The 23,934-nt window shown below is 37.2% G+C and overlaps 4 protein-coding genes across 4 annotated transcripts in view; 1 reads left to right on the top strand and 3 right to left on the bottom strand.

Annotated features, from left to right (window-relative positions):
- LOC126367736 (uncharacterized) overlaps positions 1-23,934 on the bottom strand; it is a 558,664-nt gene that overhangs the window by 446,815 nt on the left and 87,915 nt on the right. The window lies entirely within an intron of this gene.
- LOC126367824 (protein-lysine N-methyltransferase EEF2KMT) lies at positions 866-2,905 on the bottom strand. Its single transcript, XM_050011584.1, has 5 exons — positions 2,375-2,905; positions 1,963-2,283; positions 1,631-1,889; positions 1,067-1,282; positions 866-983 (listed from the first exon to the last, which is right to left on the bottom strand). Exons 1-5 carry the CDS (start codon positions 2,450-2,452, stop codon positions 880-882), a joined length of 978 nt encoding a protein of 325 aa, XP_049867541.1. The 5' UTR covers positions 2,453-2,905; the 3' UTR covers positions 866-879.
- On the top strand, positions 3,235-11,729 carry LOC126367762 (uncharacterized protein YdcI). Its single transcript, XM_050011488.1, has 12 exons — positions 3,235-4,016; positions 4,115-4,268; positions 4,521-4,744; positions 5,460-5,699; positions 5,868-6,102; positions 6,487-6,605; positions 7,580-7,727; positions 7,842-7,925; positions 8,251-8,393; positions 8,961-9,173; positions 9,719-9,975; positions 10,823-11,729. The coding sequence occupies exons 1-12, from the start codon at positions 3,448-3,450 to the stop codon at positions 11,005-11,007; spliced, it is 2,571 nt and encodes an 856-aa protein (XP_049867445.1). The 5' UTR covers positions 3,235-3,447; the 3' UTR covers positions 11,008-11,729.
- On the bottom strand, positions 12,149-23,858 carry LOC126367746 (cilia- and flagella-associated protein 65-like). Its single transcript, XM_050011459.1, has 26 exons — positions 23,748-23,858; positions 23,260-23,479; positions 22,482-22,636; positions 21,949-22,068; positions 21,442-21,724; positions 21,268-21,349; positions 20,898-21,073; positions 20,197-20,299; positions 19,865-19,997; positions 19,368-19,531; positions 18,834-19,001; positions 18,420-18,486; positions 18,041-18,211; positions 17,764-17,952; positions 17,611-17,687; positions 17,256-17,526; positions 16,441-16,680; positions 16,160-16,333; positions 15,642-15,785; positions 15,417-15,532; positions 15,004-15,123; positions 14,444-14,576; positions 14,111-14,248; positions 13,469-13,587; positions 12,994-13,116; positions 12,149-12,381 (listed from the first exon to the last, which is right to left on the bottom strand). The coding sequence occupies exons 1-26, from the start codon at positions 23,856-23,858 to the stop codon at positions 12,270-12,272; spliced, it is 3,909 nt and encodes a 1,302-aa protein (XP_049867416.1). The 3' UTR covers positions 12,149-12,269.

The raw sequence follows: 23,934 nt of genomic DNA, 5'->3' as shown, positions 1-23,934 counted from the left end.
TGAAGAAAGCAACTGTCCCGTTCCCGCCTCCCGCCAAAAAGCCTACGAAGCAATCAGCTGATCAACATATCATTTTTTTTTTTTTTTTGTTTTGGTTTTCCCCGAAGGGTAAGGCAAAGGGAACTATGCCCATACAGCCATGTCTGACGTATTTTTTTCTTGATGATTAATGAAATGATGAAAGGTGATGGTGATGAAACCTAAGCCCCCACCCTCGGAGTAGACTCCTACTCCGAACCCCAAACGAATTAACTCAAAAGTCCGCATAAACTTTTGAGTTATGAAGCGGCTTCCTGACACGAAGCGAAAATAGGCAGATACACTTTGTTTATTGAATAGGTACTCCAATATAATAACACTCGCGAATGTCTTCCGACTAACTTAATGCGATCATTAACCACAAAACACCACTTCGTATTAATTATTTAGATCATTCAATGAAGAAAGCAACTGTCCCGTTCCCGTTTCCCGCCAAAAAGCCTCAACATATCAACTTTGACGTTTTGTTTTATCGTCAGCATTATAGCGCTCTTGAAAAACTATGTATGACAACAACGACGACAACGCAAGCTACTTTGATCAAGCTAATTTTGACATCGCAATGAGTAGGTAGCGCAAAAACAAAGACCTTCCAGTCAGCTTTCATAGTACTTGCTTGTATAATCCTATTTCGCGAGTCTTTTTCTTCTTTTTGCAACTTTAATCAGATTTTAGTATATCTTGGAAAACAAAAGGTTATAATCATTATGAAACTTCCTTTACATTTTCTTCATTAGTAACACCTTTATAAAACGTAATAATGGGACTTGGCCGGCCTTTTTATTGATAGAAAACCTTGTATCCGTTATTGAAATAAAATACTTAGTTAAATAACATTATTTATTTCAATTTAATCTTTAATAAACACCTTTGGATTGTGTTGTCCCAGTGTATACATACACCTTTCGACTGATTTTGTTGTTCACATGTAAGACCCATAAAATCTGAAAAATAAATATCATAGTCATAAGACCTAAATAGAACATAAATAAATCTTCACATAGGTACCTAAATAATAAAAAATTACCTAGCATTTCTATAAAACTTTTGTAAGTATCTTCATTTCTAATAATATTAGCAATGTATACTTCCAAATACTTATTCTTACTGAAGAAAGTTTTAATCACATTACAAAGTGGTTTCAATATTATGGGATCATAAATGATATCTGCACCAATTATTACATCTGGGACAACTTTGTATGGATAGTCATCAAGACTATTCCAGTCCAGCATCATTACACCTGTAGAAAAGTAGAATAAGTGAGGATTAAAAAGAACTAAGGGTTAATAAGGCCACATTGACACAATTCATCTCATAACTAATTTAAGAGCCACTATCTTGTCGGTGTAGCATTCTGGAGAATATATTCTTGTCTAATAAAGGCAATTCTTTCACTTCCTTATAATACACAACATTCGCATACTGTTTAGTCTCTTCCATGTATGCTCTTCTTGGTCTTCCCCTTCCTCTCTTTCCTTGTAGCTTCCCTTCTATGTTTTTACTAAATTTGTTGCATCTTATTAAGTACCCAATCCAATAATATTAATTATCAAAGTACTTTAATATTGAAGTTTATTCGTTTTATTACCTATATTTCTATGTTCATCGCTGTAAATAGTAAAATCTCCATTTTCTTTTCTCCCCATTTGAGGAAAATTAATTTCAATATTATCACATATAGCTTTCAATACATCTTCATGGCAATCTGTTAGATATAATGAAGGGATTCTACAAGTTTTAGCTATTGTAATTCCTGTGAAACCAACACCTGAACCAAGTTCTAATATATTTTTACCACTAAATTGGTTTTTATTGCTAATTATCCAGTCAGCTAGCATTAATGCTGCCTGAAACAGAAACACACATAAATTCCCCATATAGTAGTTTTTAAATAATATATTTTTTCTGTCAATACCTTACCTGCCAAGTTCTCATGCCTGTAGTGCCATTAACAACCATGTTTTTTGTTTCCTTCATTATTATTAAGTTTTCATAATCATCTCCAATCATATAATGGCGGAAGCAATAATCTTCTACTGAACTATTTTTTAATACAGAACATAGGTGTGTATAAAAATCATCATGTACTTCTTGTACGGGCTCCAGGAAGTCAATCACTTTCTTAAAAAACAACCTACAAAATTCACTGCTCACAGGATGTTTTACCACAGCTTTATTCTGGATAGTTGCATTTAGAAATGCTTGCTGTTTATCCCAAGTGAATAATTCAATTTCTTCGGGCTGTAAGCAATATGAATTGTGCAGTAATGTACAAAACTGAAGTTTTATTTTACTAGTTTTAAACATAATGTTAAGTTTATTTCTACTTTACCTGAAGTGAAAATGTTAGTGAACGATTAAAGAAAGCTTTTATTATTTTCTCCAATAATAAATCTGATTTCTCATCCATTGTGTTAACCGTGTGTTTTGTAATTGAACAAAATTAATTAAAATTATCAATAGGGCAAAAAGTAAACAAACAGCCGCGCGCGTGCGGAATGACATACCTACATTTTTTTTTTTTTGGTTTGGTTTTCCCCGAAGGGTAAGGCAAAGGGAACTATGCCCATACAGCCATGTCTGACGTATTTTTTTTCTTGATGATTAATGAAATGATGAAAGGTGATGATGATGAAACCTAAGCCCCCACCCTCGGAGTAGACTCCTACTCCGAACCCCAAACGAATTAACTCAAAAGTCCGCATAAACTTTTGAGTTATGAAGCGGCTTCCTGACACGAAGCGAAAATAGGCAGATACACTTTGTTTATTGAACACTCCAATATAATAACACTCGCGAATGTCTTCCGACTAACTTAATGCGATCATTAACCACAAAACACCACTTCGTATTAATTATTTAGATTATTCAATGAAGAAAGCAACTGTCCCGTTCCCGCCTCCCGCCAAAAAGCCTGACATACCTACATTCTTGACATTGACATGTAGTAGGCAGAGTTCCAGTATTTTATATCTTCGTCTATGTTTTGTTAATGAACATTAAAGATATCATATTAACAAAATCATTTTTATTCTAATATTATTAAGCATTAATCTGCTGTGCTGAGAAAATACGGCTCTGCGAATCCAAGAGTTACGTACCTATCTATTTACGAATAATTTAAAAAGCTACAAGAACGGCAATCAAAAGCATTGACACATTGAGTTTCGTTCGGAAATGATTATGAAATAAAATACAAAATAAATACGATTTGCTTCGGGTTTGCTCAAAGGCCAAGTATGCAAGTATTAGAAATCAAATACTTGGTCCTTGGGTTTGCTTGATTGAAAGAAGAGAAAGAAAGAGTAGAGGAGACTGAGTAGCGTACAAAGAGATTATAAATCACTACCTACTCAAGCTGCTCAAGCCAGCAAGTTGTATTTATTGAGGAGTGAGGTGAGAGACATGGCAGAAATTACAAAAAGAATCACAAAAAAACGAAAAGTGGAGAATCCAGATGTAGCTTTTGATGAAGTTATGAGTAAGTATGTGAAGACTAAATCTGAAACTTCACGACTAAAAGCCCCTAGGTCGACAAGGACCAGGACTGTGAAGAAGTATATAGTAGAAAGTTCACATGATGAAGCATCACCCAAATGTGATAAAAGTGATCAAAGTGATGTATCAGATTGTGATATTGAGATTCCTAAGAAGAAGCCAAAGACAGATTTAGTCCCGAAAACTACAAAAATAAACGAGATAAAACTTGTTAACAAGAAACTACCGATTAGTACTCTTTTGAATGATGAAGAAGCTTCGGGCTCACAGGATATTAAAACAGTAGCAAAAAATCCGCCGAAAAATATTAAAGATGACAAATCGGATGTTTGGGCTGAGGCAAAAACGCTGGCACAATTGGAGGATATATCACAGCAGTTAGCTCATACTTTTATTTCTCTACTAACTGAAGGATGTACTTTGCCATTCATTGCAAGATACCGAAAATCTGCTGTGGATAATTTGCAACCTAATCGGTAATTGTAAAAATGATTTCTTTAAATAATAATAATCAACTTTGTTTAAAATTGTTCCCTTTCTAGATCTACCCATTAAAATATGTTCTAAATTCCAGACTGCAAGAGCTTTACGACAGCTATCAAAATGTAATTCAGCTGCGAAAGAAAATAAAATCAGTTTTGGAAACACTAAGGAAGTCCAATAAACTAACACCTGAAGTTGAAGAAAGTATCCTAAACGCTAGGAACTTGTCAGAAATAGACCTAGTGGTGAGATGTTTTATATTATTGAATCTGTTCTATTAATAAGATATATAAACTATTTACTCAGTTACTGATTTGAGTGCCCCCTTTTCCTTATTCGAATCTAAGTAAAAATAACAGTAAGATGCTATTGCGTATAGTTGGCATTATTTTCAGATCAGTCTTTATCCCAAGAAATTGAATAATCTCAGCACAATGCTTCTTTGATTGTTATGAACAATTAAACATGAATTTCATTGAAAAAAATCTCTTTTCCAGTATGCACCATTGAAGTCTCATTCATTATCTCTAGCAGAAAGAGCACGAAAGTTGGGCTTGGAACCTTATGCCATCAAAGCTCTCAATGGTGAACATGTGGACATGAGATCACTTGGTTTTCATGAAGAACTAGCCACAACTGATAAAATAGATGAACACATGACTCATATTGTTGCTGATATCATATATAAAGATATCAGGGTTATGGAGCAAATGAGAATGTTGTAAGATCATTGTAAATAATATTAATAACATTATATTTAGCTGTGCCTGTGAAGAAATTTCATAGCTTCATTGCAATGAATACTTGCAGTTATGATATCCAGTAATTTATCTCTTACTAGCTTTTGGCCGCGACTTCGTCCGCGTGGCGTGTTATAAAAGAGAGATCTTTGTGTGTGTGGGAGTGCATATCAAATTTCAAGCATGTAACTTATGCAGTTTAGATTTTTTCATACATTTTTTTTTCCCGCTAACTCCCATTTTTCAAAATACAGCCATAACTAAACTTTATATTTACTAAGGTATGCATGCATGCTAGATTGAAAACATCTATCTTACGCGGTTTAGATTTTTCTTTCAAAAGAATTTTCCCGCTAATTCCCGTTCCCGTGGGAATTTCGGGAATTCCTTTCTTAGTGCACCTCTACCGTACCTAAGCTACGTCCGTTCCAAATTTCAAGTGCCTACGTTTAGCCGTTTAGGCTGTGCGTTGATGTGTCAGTCAGTCAGTTTCTCCTTTTATATATTTAGATAACAAGGGCAAAATGTAATTGAAAGGAAAAGAGAAACAAGGAATAAATATATTGCAACAGATTTTTAGAGAATGCCTAGCTATTTTGTTTAACAGTACTGAATTTATAAGTTTAATTGCTAAACATCACAATAGACAATCTACAAAGAAACCAAAAGGTACTAACACTTTCTGTAACATTTTAGAAAAGGAGAAACCAGATTCTACATACAAAGTACCCGAAAAAAAAGTTCAGAGAAGAAAGACAGACCGAAACCAACTGACAACAGATCTGACCCAGAGACATATAAACAATACTTCGATTGGAAGTGCTCAGTTCAGTTCATTAAACCACATCAAACTTTAGCATTGAACAGAGGAGAGGACGAAAAAATACTTGCTGTAAAAGTAACAATACCTGATTGGTTTCATATTAAACTTGAGAGGTAAATATTAAAAGCAGGTGCCCAATTAACAAAGAATGTTTGACACTTACATACACACACACATTATATACATATATTTTTTATTTTACCATTTCTTTTTGCTTAAGTTATGTTTGTTTCATATCAAAAACATTGAATTACTTGATTATATTTTTTTAATATTGACAGATTCTGTACAACTCTATGGAAAAGTACCTTCTGGGTACGCAAAGGTTTAGGAGATGCTTACAGCCGACTGATTAAGCCCTGGTTGTCGCGGCAAGTTCGTGCTGATATCACCACTGCTGCTCAGAAGGAAGCCGTGAGGACCTTTATAGATAATGTTGAGAAGTATTTGCTGACTGAACCAATAAAGAATCGAAGGATCGCTGGACTGGATCCTGGGTTTAAAGCTGGTTGTAAGGTAAAGTTGTTGTCGTTTTTATGTATTGTTTTAATTCTTTATTGCCCGCTGCAATGTATGAAGTACAAAATATTAACATCAAATCGTGGAGTTAAGAGACCTTATTACAAAATGAGGACTAAAAATAAGGTAAAGGAAATACCAGGTTTAAAATATAGTCCGCGCCACGAATGAAGTACCACCGCCGCGGCGCTAGTGTTGCAGATTCTGCATAGAATTATTATGACTTGTCAATTAGTTCCATTAAAATACGTGGGTTTCTTTCTTGGCGATTTATGTAGTATTTTCTTGAGTTTTGTAATTAGGCGATTATCTATAAATATCACCAATTATAGACTCTATTAAGAAAATATTAATTTGTCATAAAAAAAATATATATCTCAGGTGGGCATCATAGATACAAATGGCGAAATTTTGGACACATGCACGATTTATCCAGATAGGCTACAAAGGGAAAATGATCCTGCTGCCATACAACTAAAAACGCTTCTAGAAAAGCATAAGTAAGTTACACTCTTTCTGGTTTCCTCCATCTCCCATCATATGTCAACCTTAGTAGAGTATCATGTCACACCCCGGACTCTCCATCCAAAAATCTCATTCTTAGTGTGTGCCGCTTAACGCGTAAATGTGACATACAGTCTGCGCACTCTTACCATTGCGCCTCAGCAGCTTACTGCTATTCAATTATAGTAAAGTAAGAGTCAAAGGGGGTGAGATCTGCGCCGGATACGGGATGGCGCGAGGCAGAAAATTACCGTTCTATCATAGTATTCATTATGTGCCTCGATCGTTTGCACTTTTCATTTTTGGACGTTTCATTGGTGACCTCACGGAATAGAAAAAAGTTGGAAGGGCCAAGAGTGCGCGAAACGCGCGCCATACAAGTATCAGCAAATAGTTCATTCTTAAACTTTACACTCCACTCGTCCGCAAATTTTACGACACACGAATCTACGCGAAATATATTAAAAGGTCGTCTTGTGTACCTGCAGAGCAATAAGTCAAATATCAACTATCTTGCAAATAGATCCCTCATCACACTATGACAGCTACTGCTGCCCTCTGTCAGGTTCTAGGTTACAGTCAGTGACTTGCTCTTTCCGCCCTGCATTGCCGTACCAATGGCTTCCATCTCCGCCTCTGCAACCGTTGACGTCCTCACCCGTATCCCTACTGGGTAAGGGTTCTACGTTATACCCCGTAGATCTGGGTCCCTATCGGAACTCAGTCACCATCTCACTCCGGGCTACTGAAGTACAGCCAGACAGGTATTGCCCAGTGGAGCGCAGAGAAGGTGACCCCCCTTGGGCCGGGCGTAATGGTCTAGTATAATACCAAAAGCTAAGGTATTATAAAGTGGATATGGAATTTGAGAAGCACTAGAGCTAGTTTTCATACAAAATACGGGTTAGGATTTTTCCAACCTCTTTCTTCTATGCCGTGGGTCACCTCATCAGGCATCATTTTATTACAGAGTACAATTAATCGGCTTAGGTAACGGTACGGCTTGCCGAGAAACTGAATCTTGGCTAAAGGCTTACGGCATTTCGAACAACATTCCTGTCATCATAGTACCTGAACAAGGAGCTTCAGTATACTCCATCAGCAAAGAAGCTCAGAAGGTAAATTATATTCTCCTTTTGTATGGGTTGTGAGGTCAATGACCGAGCACATCAACATTGTGACTTAGCATTTTTGGTAAGGACTAAAGGTTTTAATCGTGTTTAAACTTTTAGGAACACCCAAATATGGATCCGAATCTGATATCCGCATTATCAATCGCAAGGAGAGTTTTGGACCCTCTAGGAGAGTTGGTGAAGGTTAGTATAGGTGCAAATTATAAATCGGTTATATTAGTAGATTGATATCAGCCACCGCTCTTAACTTTACGCACATTTTGCAGAGCCTAGCACGTAAAAGATAATCTCGATGCCTATGGAGCAGATTGGTGACAGTTCGCCGAAAACCGTGAGGAGCGGAAAGATACAGGGAAGGCCTTTGTCCAGCAGTGGGACAATATAGGCTAGAAATAGAAATAGGTGGATTTCTCGGAGGGAAATGTAATCGACAGGCCAACAAGCTTTATGATGATACCCAAGGACGTATAGCATTTATCTTTAAACTAAGCTCTTTTATATTTTCTAGGTAGATCCGAAGAGCCTCGGAGTGGGGTTGTACCAACACGATATACCTCCGAAAATGTTAGAATCTGCCTTAGACTCGGCCGTAGAAAAGATAGTCAGCTTGGTTGGTGTAGATCTGAACACTGCGTCTCAAGCTATGCTAAGGTAAGCTATGCAATACTTTATCTGTTTTCTTCTTAAAATTGGTATATCGCGGCCCCTATTACATGAACAAACATAGCGGGCGACGAGTGGGTGTAACGGCCTCCGTGGTACAGAGGATGAGCATTGTGGTCACGATCTGGAGGTCCCGGGTTCGAATCCAGGTGGGGACAAATCACATAAATCACTTTGTGATCCTTAGTTTGGTTAGGACATTACAGGCTGATCACCTGATTGTGCAAAAGTAAGATGATCCGTACTTCGGAAGGCACGTTAACACGTTGGTCCCGGTGATTACTTAGTGATGTAAGTACGTAGTCGTTACATGAGTCATGTCAGGGGCCTATGGAAGTTCAATAATAACCCTGACACCAAGGTTGATGGGGTTAGTGGTAATCCACCTCACAACCCACACGATAGAAAGAAGTGGGTGTATACTATGCAACTCTACCCCTTCGGGGATACAGGCGTGATACTATGTTATGTTGTTGCGTGTAGTAACATAAGCGATCACAAGAAGACCTTAAGAAACTTGTTTTGTGCTTAAAAAGTTACTTTTTCTCATTTCAGACGTATCTCAGGGCTAAACGATGGTCGAGCTGCGAAGATAATCAAATATCGTCAGCAAAAAGGCAGGTTCAACATGAGGGAAGAGTTGTTGGATGTTCAGGGCATCGGCAAAGTAACGTACCAACAGTGCGCAGGATTCCTTAGAGTCATTGGCGGAGCGAAACCCTTAGACGCAACTATCATACACCCTGAAAGTTATCAGGTTGCTAAATTGTGAGTATTGTATGTATTACTAGATTTGATGTTATTTTTTGTCTTTTCTTCCAACCGTATTCGGTCTTGGTGAGAGTCTACAATCATTGGGAATGCTTAATCTTAAGATGAAACTGGGAATGAAAAAAATACGGATGAGGAAAGTCGTATACTGAGTGTAATGGCGTCTCTTGGGAGAAATCCCCTGCTGAGGTCGCAGGTTCGAATCCAGCAGGTCTAAGCCAATGATTGTCGAATTAGTTTTCGTATTCATGTTTCGATCATAAATGATTATCACGTGCTCAGCGGTGAAGGAAAAACATCGTGAAAAACCCACATTCCCGAGAAATGCATTTCTGAAGGTATGTGACTTAACCTGTATTTGGCTGGTATTTTCTTCGCGGGATGGAAGGTCATACAAGCAGTCACTTCTGTAAGAAACCGGACCTGTAAAATATTCAGGTTAGGTAAGCAGACCCAGCGGAAAAAACAAGATAATGCTAGGGAGATGGTGGTCTGTCACGACTAAAGGCGCGCGTTTATATTAAAACCTCAATATATTTCAGGTTTGCCAACAAAATTAACGTAAATGTCAAAGATATAACACAACCAGAATTCCCAGCCATAGTACAAAGAAAAACAGCTTGCATAGACTTGCAGAAGATGAGCAAAGAATTGAACACCGATGTTTGTACTCTGGAGCTGATCATAACTGCGTTCAAGCAGAAACATCACGAAGACAACATTATCTCGTTCAGTAGACCCGTGTATTCTGTATGTATTGACGCCATGAAAGAGGTTAGAAAGGGGATGACTTTGACAGGTAATGATTGATTTTTATAAAGTTTTGAGTTTGCAAACTAGTGATAAAAAAGTACTTGCATGCGTCATACCGCAGGCTCTGCACGGCAACAGCGCCGCGCGCTACGCGAATTATATCGACGGTTACGATCAATATACGCAGCTAAAGCTATCTATACATAGGCGTCGTACGGATATATTGGTCAACCTTCGATATATTTTGGCGACTGGCATGCCGCGAAAGCTGGGTATAATATGAACGTTGTCTCAATTTGCACAGTCATCATCACTAATTTAAGAGCCACGCTCTTGTCGGTGTAGCATCCTTCATGCTACTTTTTAGGGAAAAATAGAGCAGTGGTTTCCCTCTTGCCTTCTGCCACATTTGCACAGTACTAGGTCTGAAATCATGAAAACTAATGTATGTGCGAACCAAATTCACCTCAATATCACGGGATTTAAAAAGGCCACATCATTGATGCCATTTATCTAATAGTCCAATATTGCTAGTGACATTCGTTGACATTGCGCATTTACTTTCATATATGCGCATGTCAAAATGCAATATTACCTTTTTTTAGACGAATTGCTTCAATGTGGCCTTTTCAAACCCCCCAGTGTTTATACCTGATGTTTGTCAAAGACTAACACGTATTTTATCCGTACAAAAGTCAAAAAAATATTTTTTGAACATCAGAGAACATTACCTAATGAGTCGATACTACTTTAATTTTAACTATTTCCTACTACCGTCGAAATGTCTTATGCCTGAGGAGAAAGAGTGCATTAAACTCCTCATCAGCATCAACGATCTATCATCAAATTTCGCTGATCAGAATGTCACCATATATTTTTCTCTAAATTTTCAGGTGTAGTCCGAAACGTGGTTCCGTTCGGCTGCTTCGTTGACTGCGGGGTGAAGACAGACGGGCTCGTACATATCAGCCAATATGGAGACCAAGTACCACAATTCGGCAATAGAGTCTCAGTTACAGTCATCAGTACGCCCAAACCAAAGAGGTTAGAGTTAAAACTCGAGAAAATTCTCGATTAATTTATTGTATCGTCGTAGAGTGAAAACCTTGTAAATGATTATTCTATTCTATTCTCAAATGTGTTCGATTGATTATTTAATACATAAAGGGAAAATTTATAATCTATTTTTGACTTTTTTGAAGTCTGTTATATTATAAAGATCTGATTTTGGTCATTGAACGTTGAATGCTTAATACAAGGTTTTTACTCTGAAACAACGGTTTGTTATTATACCAATATGAAGGTAGTGACTTATTTTATGATGTATTTTGTCTCGGTCTTAATGAAAAGATAGTGTGTCGAAATTGTACCTTGACAATTTATTGGTAAACATTATTAGTAGCACAAGAAGTACAAATTCCACCCGCCACGTCTCTACATTTTTATTAAAAACCGAGTTTTAATGTTAAGCGTACTTTGATATAAGTATTTTGTTATGATAATGTTTCAAATGTGATCGAGTGATTGTGATAATTCTTAAAGTTACATAAACAATTATTATGTTTTATAAGTACCTAATCGATTAATTGAATGTGATGATTCAGATCCCAAACTGAAATAAAACAATGATAAAAACGTAAGTTTATTAACTATAGAACATAACAACCATAAGATGTAATTCCTTTCTTTCGTAGCAAAACAAATGCTAAAAAATCATAAGGATCATAAAAAAAACTCATATCTACGTCATTTAAGGTGAATAAGGTAGAGGAGCTCGGTGGCGCAGCGGTAAACTTTCGCAAAGGCCGGTCATAGGATGGGTGACAACAAAATAAAAAAAAAAGTTTTCATCTCGAGCTCCTCCGTGCTTCGGAAGGCACGTTAAGCTGTTCGTCCCGGCTGCATTAGCAGTCGTTAATAACCGCCAATCCGCACTGGGCCCGCGTGATGGTTTAAGGCCCGATCTCCCTATCCATCCATAGGGAAGGCCCGTGCCCCAGCAGTGGGGACGTTAATGGGCTGATGATGAAGGTAGATGACAACCGTCAAGAGCTATTTGCATGAAAATACAAGCATCACGTGATCTAAAACATGGCCACACCACAGCAACATTTGAATTACCTACTTATGTAATTCTTAACAAAAACGTTAATTTAGGCAGTCTACTGGCTTTTATTTCTAGATAGCATTTTATAATTTATTTTCGACCCAGACAACTACCTGAATTCAACAAAAGCATTTTATAGCATTTAAAGAATAATGGTCTGATTCCAAATAAATGCGCCGTTCATGATTTTGGTTTTTCTGTCTTCATAATAACTAAATAAAAAGGAAAATCGTTTATTCTTCTTCTTCTGCTGCTTCCAAATATGAAGAGTCACGTTTCGGATTTAATCCATAAACGTGGAAAACTGCTTTGTTGACAATAGCGTCGCAAATTCCAGAAGTTACTCTGAAATTCAATTTATTTTTATGTTAACATATAAGTATTGAGTACCTTCATTTTGTCGCATCTAAAATCTATTGAACGTCCGGTCGTTTATGTCGTAAACGACCATCGTAGCGTCCTGCTAGTTTAAGGGTCGTCCCGTGACCGCATACATCTCATCAATCAATCATTTATTTACAGGAAACATAGTTCACAATATTACATTTAGGTACAGCATGTTTCGCCAGAATAGGCATGTAAAGTAAAAATATACACTGTCATGACATGATGCTAATAAAATAAAATAAAAATGTCCTTATAAAATAGTAAGTAATCATTGGATAAATTCATTAACATTATAATATACTTTGTCATTTAGCTATTGGTATAACTTTGTCTTAAATAATTTCATTGATAAATTCTTTATGTCATTAGGTAACTTGTTATGTAGTCTAACATACATACATAAACAGTTTCGGTTGTATTTATCTGTACGAGGTGTCTCACAAAACCATCTGTGGAGGTCTCGACAACTTCTGTGACTAATTTCAGCAGCTCTTGTAAATAGGTCCAAGTGTTGCCTCACAAAAACACAGGCTTGATATATGTGTTTTTAGCTATAAAAAACACACTTACCGTCTACTCAAGCGCGGCTTGACATCACTTTCCAACTTCTTTACTAACTGGGAGTAGGTAGGTATTTCCTCCTTCGCATAGTATTTGATTTGGTTCTTGAACATTTTGCTGTGTAAGGCATCCCTGTGAAAATTTAACAATTTTCTTGAAATTTTTGGCCCTTATTATTTTAAATCCAAGTAAGTCATAGAAGAAATAATATCACCAGTACAACAACTCGGGGGTTAAAAAAACCTCATTAAAACAATTCATCTGAAAAAGCAATATTGCTATTTGTCATTTCTTAAAAAATAACTGCAGTTTAGATTTTTTTTTTTGATGAATTACTTCGATGTGACCTTTTTGATATAGATAAAGTTACTATATCTAGTCATTACTCCCAAGCTTTCACCCACTCCACAAAAAGCGGTATATCGCGCCTTTTTCAAAGCGTACCCCGATGTCTATCACCTTAATTGACATACAGGAACCTCACCATAGTATTCCATCAATAATTCTCAGTACGTCTATCGATGTCATGTTATTTTCGCTAGAAGCCTTGTCGCCCATACCGAAGTCGTTTTCATCCGAAGATAGCATGTCGTATGGTGGAGTCTACAAACAGATATATATACAGAGACAGTATATATACAGAGAGACCACGAAGTCAAACCAAGCAAATGTGTGCTATGTACGTGCAAACGCTAACGTATAACTATTCCGAACTAAGGCTTCTCCACACCGGAGCAGATCAGAAGCAGCGCGGGGGCAGTTTGAACACGGGTTCGCGTTACAACATTCAGTTGTCAATGCCCGTGCAATATTCTCCCCGAACGCTATTTTTCTGTAATATTTGTCTTTGAAATTATAAAATTAATTAATTAATTAAAATAATTAAAATAAAATTAATTATTTTTTAATTATTAAATTCGACAAAAAGTCCGCTACTTTAGTATATTTTTCTTTTTCTGAAACTAGAAATCTCAGTCCCGCGTTTTTACTCGTCATAGCACTTTCTTGCTTTTAAAATAAATGTGGACCTGAAGGAAGCGGACCTCGTCAAACTCTGTCTTTTTGACCTCGCCAAAAAATAGAGAGAGAGAGATGATACATTTGTAAAGCAATTGATTTGTCTCACCCGTTCCCACATTTGGTTCAAAAGCATCCTTGGTACTCCGTCCCTCTGTCCTTTCGATGACACGGATACCGTCAATGCCACATAGTTTGGTTGTGGCTTCACTAAATCCAATACGTACGGTGGAGAATCGTTTATATTCTGAAATATTTACTTAATGTAAGTATAAAAAACCCCAGAAGGTTTGTCCCAAAAGTCAAGGTAAAGTAAATAAAGTTTGATCGCCATATTTGGTTCAAAACACAAGTAGCTAACAAAAGTTCATTATAAATCTTCTGACTACCTTTTCAACACGAATCATGCGCGTGAGTTCCTATAAATGTAACTTGAACTAACCGGGTGAAAAAAACCCTTTTCAGTAATAATAAATTCTTGGTGACATTTCTCTATTTTATTTCTTCTAAGGAGCTCATTGCGTTGGTAGCGTCTGCGCTCAGTCAGATCTAAAAGCTCACAGGCCACACAGGTTCTGTAAAATAGTTCAATATAATTTATTTCTGTAGTTTGACGGCAAGCGCAGTACCGCGCGTAAGGTGGCGACCGACGTCCAGGAGAAGGAAAGTCAAAAGCGGAAGCTAAAGTACTTAATGGGAATAACGACAGACAGATATATTTCTAGACAGGCTACAAAGCTGGGCGACTAAAATGGCCACATTAAAGCAATTCATCTAAGAAAGCAATATTGCTATTTGTTGTTGACATTGCGCACTTACTTTTGTATGCGCAAATGTCAAATTGCAATATTTTTTTAGATTAAATGTTTCAATGTGGCCTTTTAACCCCCCTGATCTCATGGTGCAATAGATGTATCTTCATGGATTGTGAGGTCAGTACCTCTAACTTTATAGGAATATATCGTGCTTAGCTAAGACTATTTTTGTAATAAGTTAACATACGTGAAAGTGGCAGGTTCTTGAAGAGTATAAACGGTCATCGTGATCCATTCCGAGGTCTTCGGTTGGATCACTCCCCAACATGGTGTCATTACTATGTTCACTATGTTTGCGATCCTCTCTCTAAAATAGAAACACTTTTAGATAATAAAATTGTACGTACGTTCGAAGATTTACCGTTGTAATTGAATTTTTAATTTGAATTTTATACAATTCAACGATTTATATAAGCAATCTCTATAATATTAATAAAATTAAACCATTTCTAACTGTGATCCCAAACTAGCAGTCTGTACTCTTAAAAACTACAGCAAACTATAGCAAAACTGCACAGATTTTCACATTCATCTTTAGTAAAATTATGTTATTTCCCACCGTCCTTAATATCGTGTAAACGTTAAATATTTAAAACTTACGGCAGCCAAATGAATCTATAAATATGATCTGTCTCATTGCAAATTGATATTATATCTCTAGACAGGGAATGTGTAGCCATTATTGGCATAGTGATATGTTCCGTCGATAGATAAACCTGTAAATTCATGTCGGTTAACTATTGTACAATGAATAGGTAGTAAAAAAACGATTATGTTATGTTGTTAAATTTGTTAGGACACCTGTAGAACGCAGGATATACTTACGACTTCGTTTCTGTATGCGGATCGTATAACCTTCTCCATGTAAAATGGAATATCTAGTCTGGTTTCCACACAGTTGGGCAAACCTCCTTGACCTATAACTCGGATTTTTTCCGTATCATATCCGAAGGAGCATAAAAATGTCATCTGAAATATCACTAAATATTATAAAACAAAGTCCGTACAACACAAATGTTTCAGTGTATAAACAGCTGGCGCTGGAGAAATCTAAGTTGAACTTTGATGACCAGATTATAATGACACTATCTGATAATGGCGCCCAAACTGGGGCACAAGCTGATTCAATTATTATTAGATATTTATTTGTATAAAATATGGTGGTAGGACTAGTAGTATGATAAGCTGTTCTTAACGGAATTATTGTGCCTAGAATTTAAGTTCGAAAGTAATCCTAAGCAAACATTTTAAAATGTTATTTCGATATTGGCGCCCAAGATGGTACGAAGATCAAACGGTATTTTTTGTTTTTCATAGAATTACATAATATAACAAATGCTTACGTCGTAGTCAATCATTTCCGTTGGCATAAATGCGAAAGGAATAGCTAGTTTCCCAAGAGGTGGAACTTCAGCAAAATAGAGTAAGCATCGTATTGTTGTATCCACAGTTATAGTATTTCCACGCAAGAGACGCCACGTTGTAAACACATCCGTAGGGTTATATAACCAAGCCACCTACAGACATAAATTACAAATAGTTTTTGAATTGTTTTAAAAATATTATATAATAATATAAACATATCATAAAAGCATCGCTAGTTATAAATGTTAATAATACTTACTCTTATAACCGCATCTAAATTGTTTATCGGTACCTTTCCGCAATCCAATACAACCAAGTAGTCAGGGTCGTCTTTTGGTCGACGCAAAGGTGTCAAGATACCTTTAGTATTGAGATGGGCTACGATATTGACGTTAATGTGTAGAACTCTCTGATTGGGCATCGTCATCACATAGCACAGAGTATTTAGCCCTTCCAGTTTGTAATTAAACTTTATGCTTAACATACCGGGATTCTCTTTCTGAATTAAAAACATGGTTATAATAATTTTAATAAGTTTTAATATTAGGTCATAAACACTATAAACAAAAAACGCGTTAAATTCAAACCGCAACGCAATCTCAAAACAAACGGGCAGATCAATATTTAAGGACGTATGTACCTACATGCCACATATCGCATTGTACATTGTTCATATTTTGTTGTCAGGGTTAAAGATCGCAGATCGACAAATGTCAGGACTCACGATGTGGTCACCCGGACCAAACCATATCTCACATAGTGAACGAGTGCCCTCTGCACCGGTTCCCAGGTGGTATAGCCGAGCTGCATTGTGTGACGGATGCAGCAGAGACTTGGTTAAGGGAGCTTAAGCTGGATATTTGATCCAAGCAGGATATTTGATCCAAGCAGGATATTTGTCTGCCATACGCAATAATAATAATAGAATAAACCCAGGAAAAACTCAATCAAAAGGATCAATAACGAACCCTTAGCAGCAAGAAACTCTAAAGATTACCATTGCACCGTTATAGACATCCTAGGCCCCGAAGTGGTTCCAAAGAATATATTATGCCTTAGCGTCGAATAACATACCGATACAATCCCTGACAGCGGTGATATCTCAACCAATTCTCGATGATGGCAGGTGTGCCTCATCTCGAAAGTGGAAAGGCCAAGTTTTACTTCAACCATTTCACATTCGCACACTTTCTCTCTACGAAGGCTCCAAGGTACTGGGACGTTATATAAACAACCCATCACGAATATTAGCTCCACGACACCAGACCTCATACAAAGCTCGGGAGCAAATAATGTTACGCTCAAGGCTTCGTGAGGCCGACATTCTTCTAAAGCTCTATTTAAGCTGTAAATGAAATCGGAAGTTATGAATTCTGGTTTTTGAGTTTTGTGTGTGTACATGGGATAGTTATAAATGATGTCTCCTTACTCATCTACATTGCTAAGGTTCCAAACGCAATGATTGCTAAAGATAACAGGACACACTACTGCTATCGTCCTCTTTATCTGAAATTAACAAGCTTCTCAGTATTACACTCTACTTTTGTAACAAATGACAAAACAATACAATTTTTGCTCATACCTTGATAGTGGGGTATATACCATCGTACCATATTTTGCAAATGGTCTTCGTAATGGGCTGGATTTCTTCAATTTCATCGTATTCTGTTCTGAACAGCACCGTGTATTTGATGTCAATCTGTCTAGATCCAGCTCCATCGGGTACCACAGTGAAAGTCACATTGCAGAGTTTATTCGGCTTGAGACTATTCTACTCGAAAAATAAGATCATTGTCAAATACCACGTCTAACGAGGTGTTTAATTTACTGAAGAATTGTTCAATGAAGTCAACACTAACCACAGGACAGTCGATTTCAAATCTGTCCCCACTCCAATCGTCTCCCATACCGTTTATCAAATAATACAGCTTTGAAGTGTAATAGCAGGATCCATAATTATATAAAGTCAATGTGACGCTTACACTCTCTCCAACTACTATGTCATGAAGATTTTTCTTTTTCGGTATTATCTGTAAACATTCAACTCTTGTTAACTATTCCAACGTGGGGGCTTTTATCAAATATTATACAAACTTTCTCCATTGCCTCATAAGGTGTATTTTTACGTAGGTAGAGTTCTTGCCAATTATTCTCTTTTATATCTTTAACTTCACCTAAAAATGAGTATGCCCCAAAGTCCTTACTTAGGTATCAAGAAAATACGAGAAATATAATTACTCTTAAATTCGGGTACTCGGAAAATCCAAATATGTGAACGTATAACTCTGATGGCTCACCCACAGGTCTGAAAACGAATCGGTCCACGGTCTGAATTATACTTTGTTTTAAGTTTACGCGGTTATTATCATAATTAAAGCACATAGTAACGGGTTCTTACCGCGTTTAAATGGAGATATGAGACTCCCGATATTTCGACACTGTTGCAAGTGCCATGATCACGGGATGACTGATGAACACGGGATCACATCAGTCATCCCGTGATCATGACAGTTGCAACAGTGTCGAAATATCGGGAGTCTCATATCTCCATTTAAACGCGGTAAGAACCCGTTACTATGTGCTTTAATTCTGAATTATACTTATGTAAAATGCCATTTAATTGAAAAACTTCACTCCTTTTTTATAACTTACTTGCCATCAATCAAACAGACGCAAGAGCAAGTGACGTAGGTATCGTAAACAAGATCCGGCTTCTTAGGGAAGAACCACCAGTGGTAACGGACGATCTCTTTCGGAGGCAGAACTATTGTACCACAATTATCAGCTCCCAGCCACGATACGTGGCATATCACTCTCATGCTGAAATATCATGTACATAACTTCTTTGATCATAAAGAATATAATTGACAATCACACTTAAGCCTTAGCATTAGCAGTTTCGATAGTTCCAAATTAAATATATTATTTTAAAAACTGCAGATTAACAATTACAGTAATATCCTTGAAGCATGTCAGGGTGGGTCCTTTGGTGGTCGGAGAATAACTAACCCTGACACTAAGAATGGTGAGTTACCGAACTCACCGAAAACCACTACGCCCCATAAACTACATGGCAGAAAAATATCTAGGGTTTTATGTCAATTCTACAACATCTACAGATAAAATTGGAGTATCTCTACTTCGGAAACGCCATTCTACAGATCGGTACCGCAAGAAATTACTAACTGTATCTCCATACGGGTTATGTTGTGGAAGTAAGCGGTACAGTAGTTAGTGGCACCGGTAGTGGTGGGTTGGAACTCAAACATGGCGTGAGTGTTGGGGTTGTAGCCGTGAGACATGATCTCCACTTGACTGATCTCTGCGTTTCCACACAGGCATATGCGAACCTGGTCAGACAAATTAGGACGAAAATAAACTATAGATGTTGAATTCCCATAACAGACCCGGTTCACCACCTATAACATTGGTCTAACAAAAAGCTTGGTGAGGTGTGGATACTTAATTCATCTTGCAATGTATGTACCCCTGACTGATTGAGATATAGTCGTAAGGTCTCCTATGTTATAAATCCCCATAATACCTCTATTTAATGAGGTATGCTGCAGCAAACTCGAAAGAAAAATAGGATCATTTTTGCCATGACATGCTTTGGAAGGATTTTATTGTAGTTCCTTATTATTTTTCCCCTTTTTTTCATTCGGATCAACAATAGGACTTACCTTTTGCACTTTATTGATAATCAAATCCCATGTCTCGTAATAATCTCCAAAAGATTTAGGTTCTAGCGCCACCGTTATAATATGCCAACCACGACTTGGTAAGATTCCACACATTGGCATCACGGCAAAGTTCCTGAATATTACAACTTTGTTTTTCGTACCAATTTTATGGACATATGGTAATAAGAAAATTATCAACAATGAAAACGAAAGGACGACAAAATGGCTCTAACTTAGTAGAGGAACTCGAGGTAGTTATCTACTAAATAATAATAAAAGTGCAGCCTTGAGTGTCGTTCTAAGAGTAACTCAAAGTATATGGTATCTCTTACGTTCCATAAGGCGCTTCAAATTTGAAGTACATGGGTATATCCAATCTGTTCGATAACATAAAATTCGTAAACGTTGTTCGAGCTGGAACCGTTGGCGGCAGGACTATCTGGAAAATTGAGGGAAATCTATAACCTACTTACTTCTAAATGATACTTGGAAGACTTTTACCGGGTATTGGAAATATGATCATAGTACACATCTGTACTTGTTGGTGTTGGCATTCAAGGTTTCATTTTAACAAATAGTTTGGCCAAAGTCGCAGTGTTTACCAGTAGCAAAGAATACATATAACCAAATTTCTATCGGCTATGCCGGTGAGACTTAGCGCTAATTTAGAGTTCGGTAATTAGGAATAGATGTAACACTAAGTATACTATATATTTATTAAAGCAGCACTTTATTAGGAACTTTGTAGTTTTTTTTTTTTGATTAGGATAGTTGGGGATAGTTAAAGAAATCTGAAGGAAAACTTAGTGCACCTTGAAGATCTAGATACATCCAGCGGCACTGAGCAACATACTGCTGATAAAATACATACATGCATACACATACATAAGATCTAGAGTTTACTCTAAACCGGCGACCATGCATGAAGTTGTCCGATTCGTAGTAAGTGAAGTTCCGCTGCCGCCGTTCCGTTTCTGCCTACCTTTACGGGAAATGGGCGAGATCCTATGTACAGAACAACCATTTATGTAACCTACCTCGGTAGGACAGTCCCATTCTGTCGTCCACTCTGTGCAAGGGGCCCAGGTGTTACCAACGCATGGTATACGAAAGGTAATGTGTTTCAGTTTCCTCTGATCTCTACTGTATATTTTTTGTTGGTAATCTCCACACATTAGGTATCCGTATACCTCGTTTTCTAATTTAGGCCTGTGATATGTAAACATAGTTATACAAAACTTAAGCCCTGAATGAATGATTTGCACTACTTATTTACGTTAACAGCAGCCACATCATTGAATTGGTCAAAGCACTCAAAACTCTCGATATTTCTCCTTAATGCAACCTAATCCTATTCAGGAAAAGTATGAGCACGAGTGAGATATGGCTTGAACGTATCTCACCTGAATCTAACTGTGAACAACTTGGACTCATTAGGCGGTATAACAGCAGCAACAGGGTCGATTATAAAAATATTATACGGATCTAGAATTAGACAATTAAAATATGAGTTCAAGATTTTATAGTAAGTACATATCTACTTTCTCCCTGTTAATAAATATTCCCTTAGCACGAACCTGAAATCCACTGAATATAACCTTCCTCAGGGTCATGATTTGTGACGCAAAGTGTCTGCGAAATGTTCTTGGTGATATCATTAACAGATCCGCTACCAAAATCGAGATATCTTTCAAACACTGATGCTGGAGGTATGTAACTCAGGCGGTTCAGACTATTCTCCATTAAATGACCTGTACGAGACATGTGTCTAAACCCTTTTTCGAACACATGATCGTTCAGATCGAAAAGAGGATTTGCTGGGAGAACCACCGTGGCTACAACATTCAAGAACAGCGGTTCCTGCAATACAAATTCCTACAATTTATTTCGGTAAGTAGTTAAGATTTTTCTCCAACATTTTCCATGTGTCCCAATTTTCATTTTTCATGTCAACAACGCTTCTTGAACCAGTATCTTCTATGCCTCAAGCCCTTTTGAGGCACAAGAGAGTAGGTACCCTTACCTACTTAAAGTGTAATCTCTAACATTTTAAAGGAAATAGTGAATAATGTGCATTTCATTACCTGATGCAAAACTAAACACACTAATTCCGCTGTATAAACGCCCAGAGCTATACCATTGAAGATAATAGTGCTTGTTATTGATTCAAATGCTCTGATAAGACCGCAGTTTCCAGTAGAGACCTGTCAATGAGGAAGTATAAGAGAATCCAATTCCATCATTATCATTGTTTATAAGAGGAAGGTCTCAATCTGGTGAGATTATGCTTAAAATCGAACATGTGTTGACGAACACTTGTTGTTTAATTAAAGATAAATAAAGTTCATCACGTAACTATTCAACCTAGCCTTGAAGATTGCAATAAGTAAATGAAGATTGAACGGAAAAACCAGGCCGAAGTAATATTCTTCTAGTCCTTTGATGCCCTGTTAAGGAATGAAAATATACCTACCTATGAAACGCTTCGTAAGAATTGATGGACTATCCACAAGGAACGAGTGAAATAGATGCCGTGACGTCTGGTTGCATTTGGTCAGTCACAATTTTGTAAGTAGTAATTATTGTGTAAAATCGATAATGATTTTAATTATATTACTTGAAAGGACCCCTGTCCCCCGTGCGGTAGCAACCATTGGTAAGTAGTATCAACTGGAGACGTATTGATCATATTGATGACTTCCTTCCTTTGTTCGTCTACATTCCTGCAGACTTTAAACTTGAGCTTCCGTCTGCTAAGAGTCACTTCCGGACCTAAAACGCGAAAAAAGGTATATCTAACTTCATTGATCATTTGTTTAGGTATGCGGTACATACAAGGATTATATGTTCTTTCTACTACGACTGACCATAATAATGGCCGATGGACTCAACACTGGTTCATCTTATCCATCTTAGGATTTCATACACTAAAATTAAACAAATTCAATTAAAGATATTTTTATTTAGTGAATCGTCATACTACGCGAAAACCTTCCACAGATTTACAAAGCGCCTAACTTATCGTACGCCACTCACTCAATTTGTTGCAGTCCACCATTGATGTATGTTAAGTATGTTATTAAAGCACTCCACTGACAAAAGCTTATAATACATGCTTAATATAACTAGTAAGTCCTTGGAGAGAAAATTAATTCGAAAACTTGAACTCGCGGCTCTTGTCCAGCCGCGCCGGGACGAGCGTGTTAATATACACGTATTACACCACCGGGTCCTCCAGGAGGACCTCCTCCTGTTCATGGGAAAGGTTATGTATCGGCATTAAGCCGAGCCCGGCGCCATCTATTTAGAATACTGAATACTTACTAATATTTCTTAGACTGATAAGTCTACACTCTACAGTAAGTTAAATTGTTTTAAAACCCCAAGAGTCTCACCAAAACACATTCCAGTAACTGTCAGCCGGTAAGTATTACCAAGCGTGTCGTCGATTATATAGTAGTCTGTGAAGGACTGCCCAACGACATTCGGGCGAAAGACGATCTTCACGTCTGCTGTACCACCAGGCTTGACCGGCGCGGACGACACCGAAACGTTAAACACACGGTCGATATTGTTCAAAATATACGTCAGAGAAATGCGGTATGTCAAGGCTTTCTAAAAAAAGAAGTGACCTGAATTTGCAGATTTAATGTGAATCATAATGGGTGGAAGATGCAATTGTACTTGGGTTAAAAAGGATCATCATTTATACCCAAAAACAACGATAAAACATGCATAGGTATGTCTGTTATCCATGAAGTTAGTAGGCACTTAGTAGGTTAAATGAAGAAAAATCTGTACAGCTCCATCTATATTGTTGTTGAGGGACGTAGCGTGGAAAGTCCCTCATTGAAAAAGTAAGAAAATAGACCATTCTACTTACGTCCGTTAAATTCGTAATGTAAATATATTTTTCAGAGACAGTATCCACGGGTATACAACCAAAATCTACAGTTTTAACTCGACAAAGGCTTTCTTCTGAAAAATTCTGCATTTTCAGTAGGTATCTAATCAGAGAGGAACAATTAGATCCAGATTATTTATTTCTCGCTAAAAACAGTTTCGTGCAG

This window comes from Pectinophora gossypiella, chromosome 6, assembly GCF_024362695.1.
Source record: "Pectinophora gossypiella chromosome 6, ilPecGoss1.1, whole genome shotgun sequence".
Taxonomy (NCBI): domain Eukaryota; kingdom Metazoa; phylum Arthropoda; class Insecta; order Lepidoptera; family Gelechiidae; genus Pectinophora; species Pectinophora gossypiella.
Note: the sequence above shows the minus strand (reverse complement) of the source record. Positions and strands in the feature narration are given on the sequence as shown.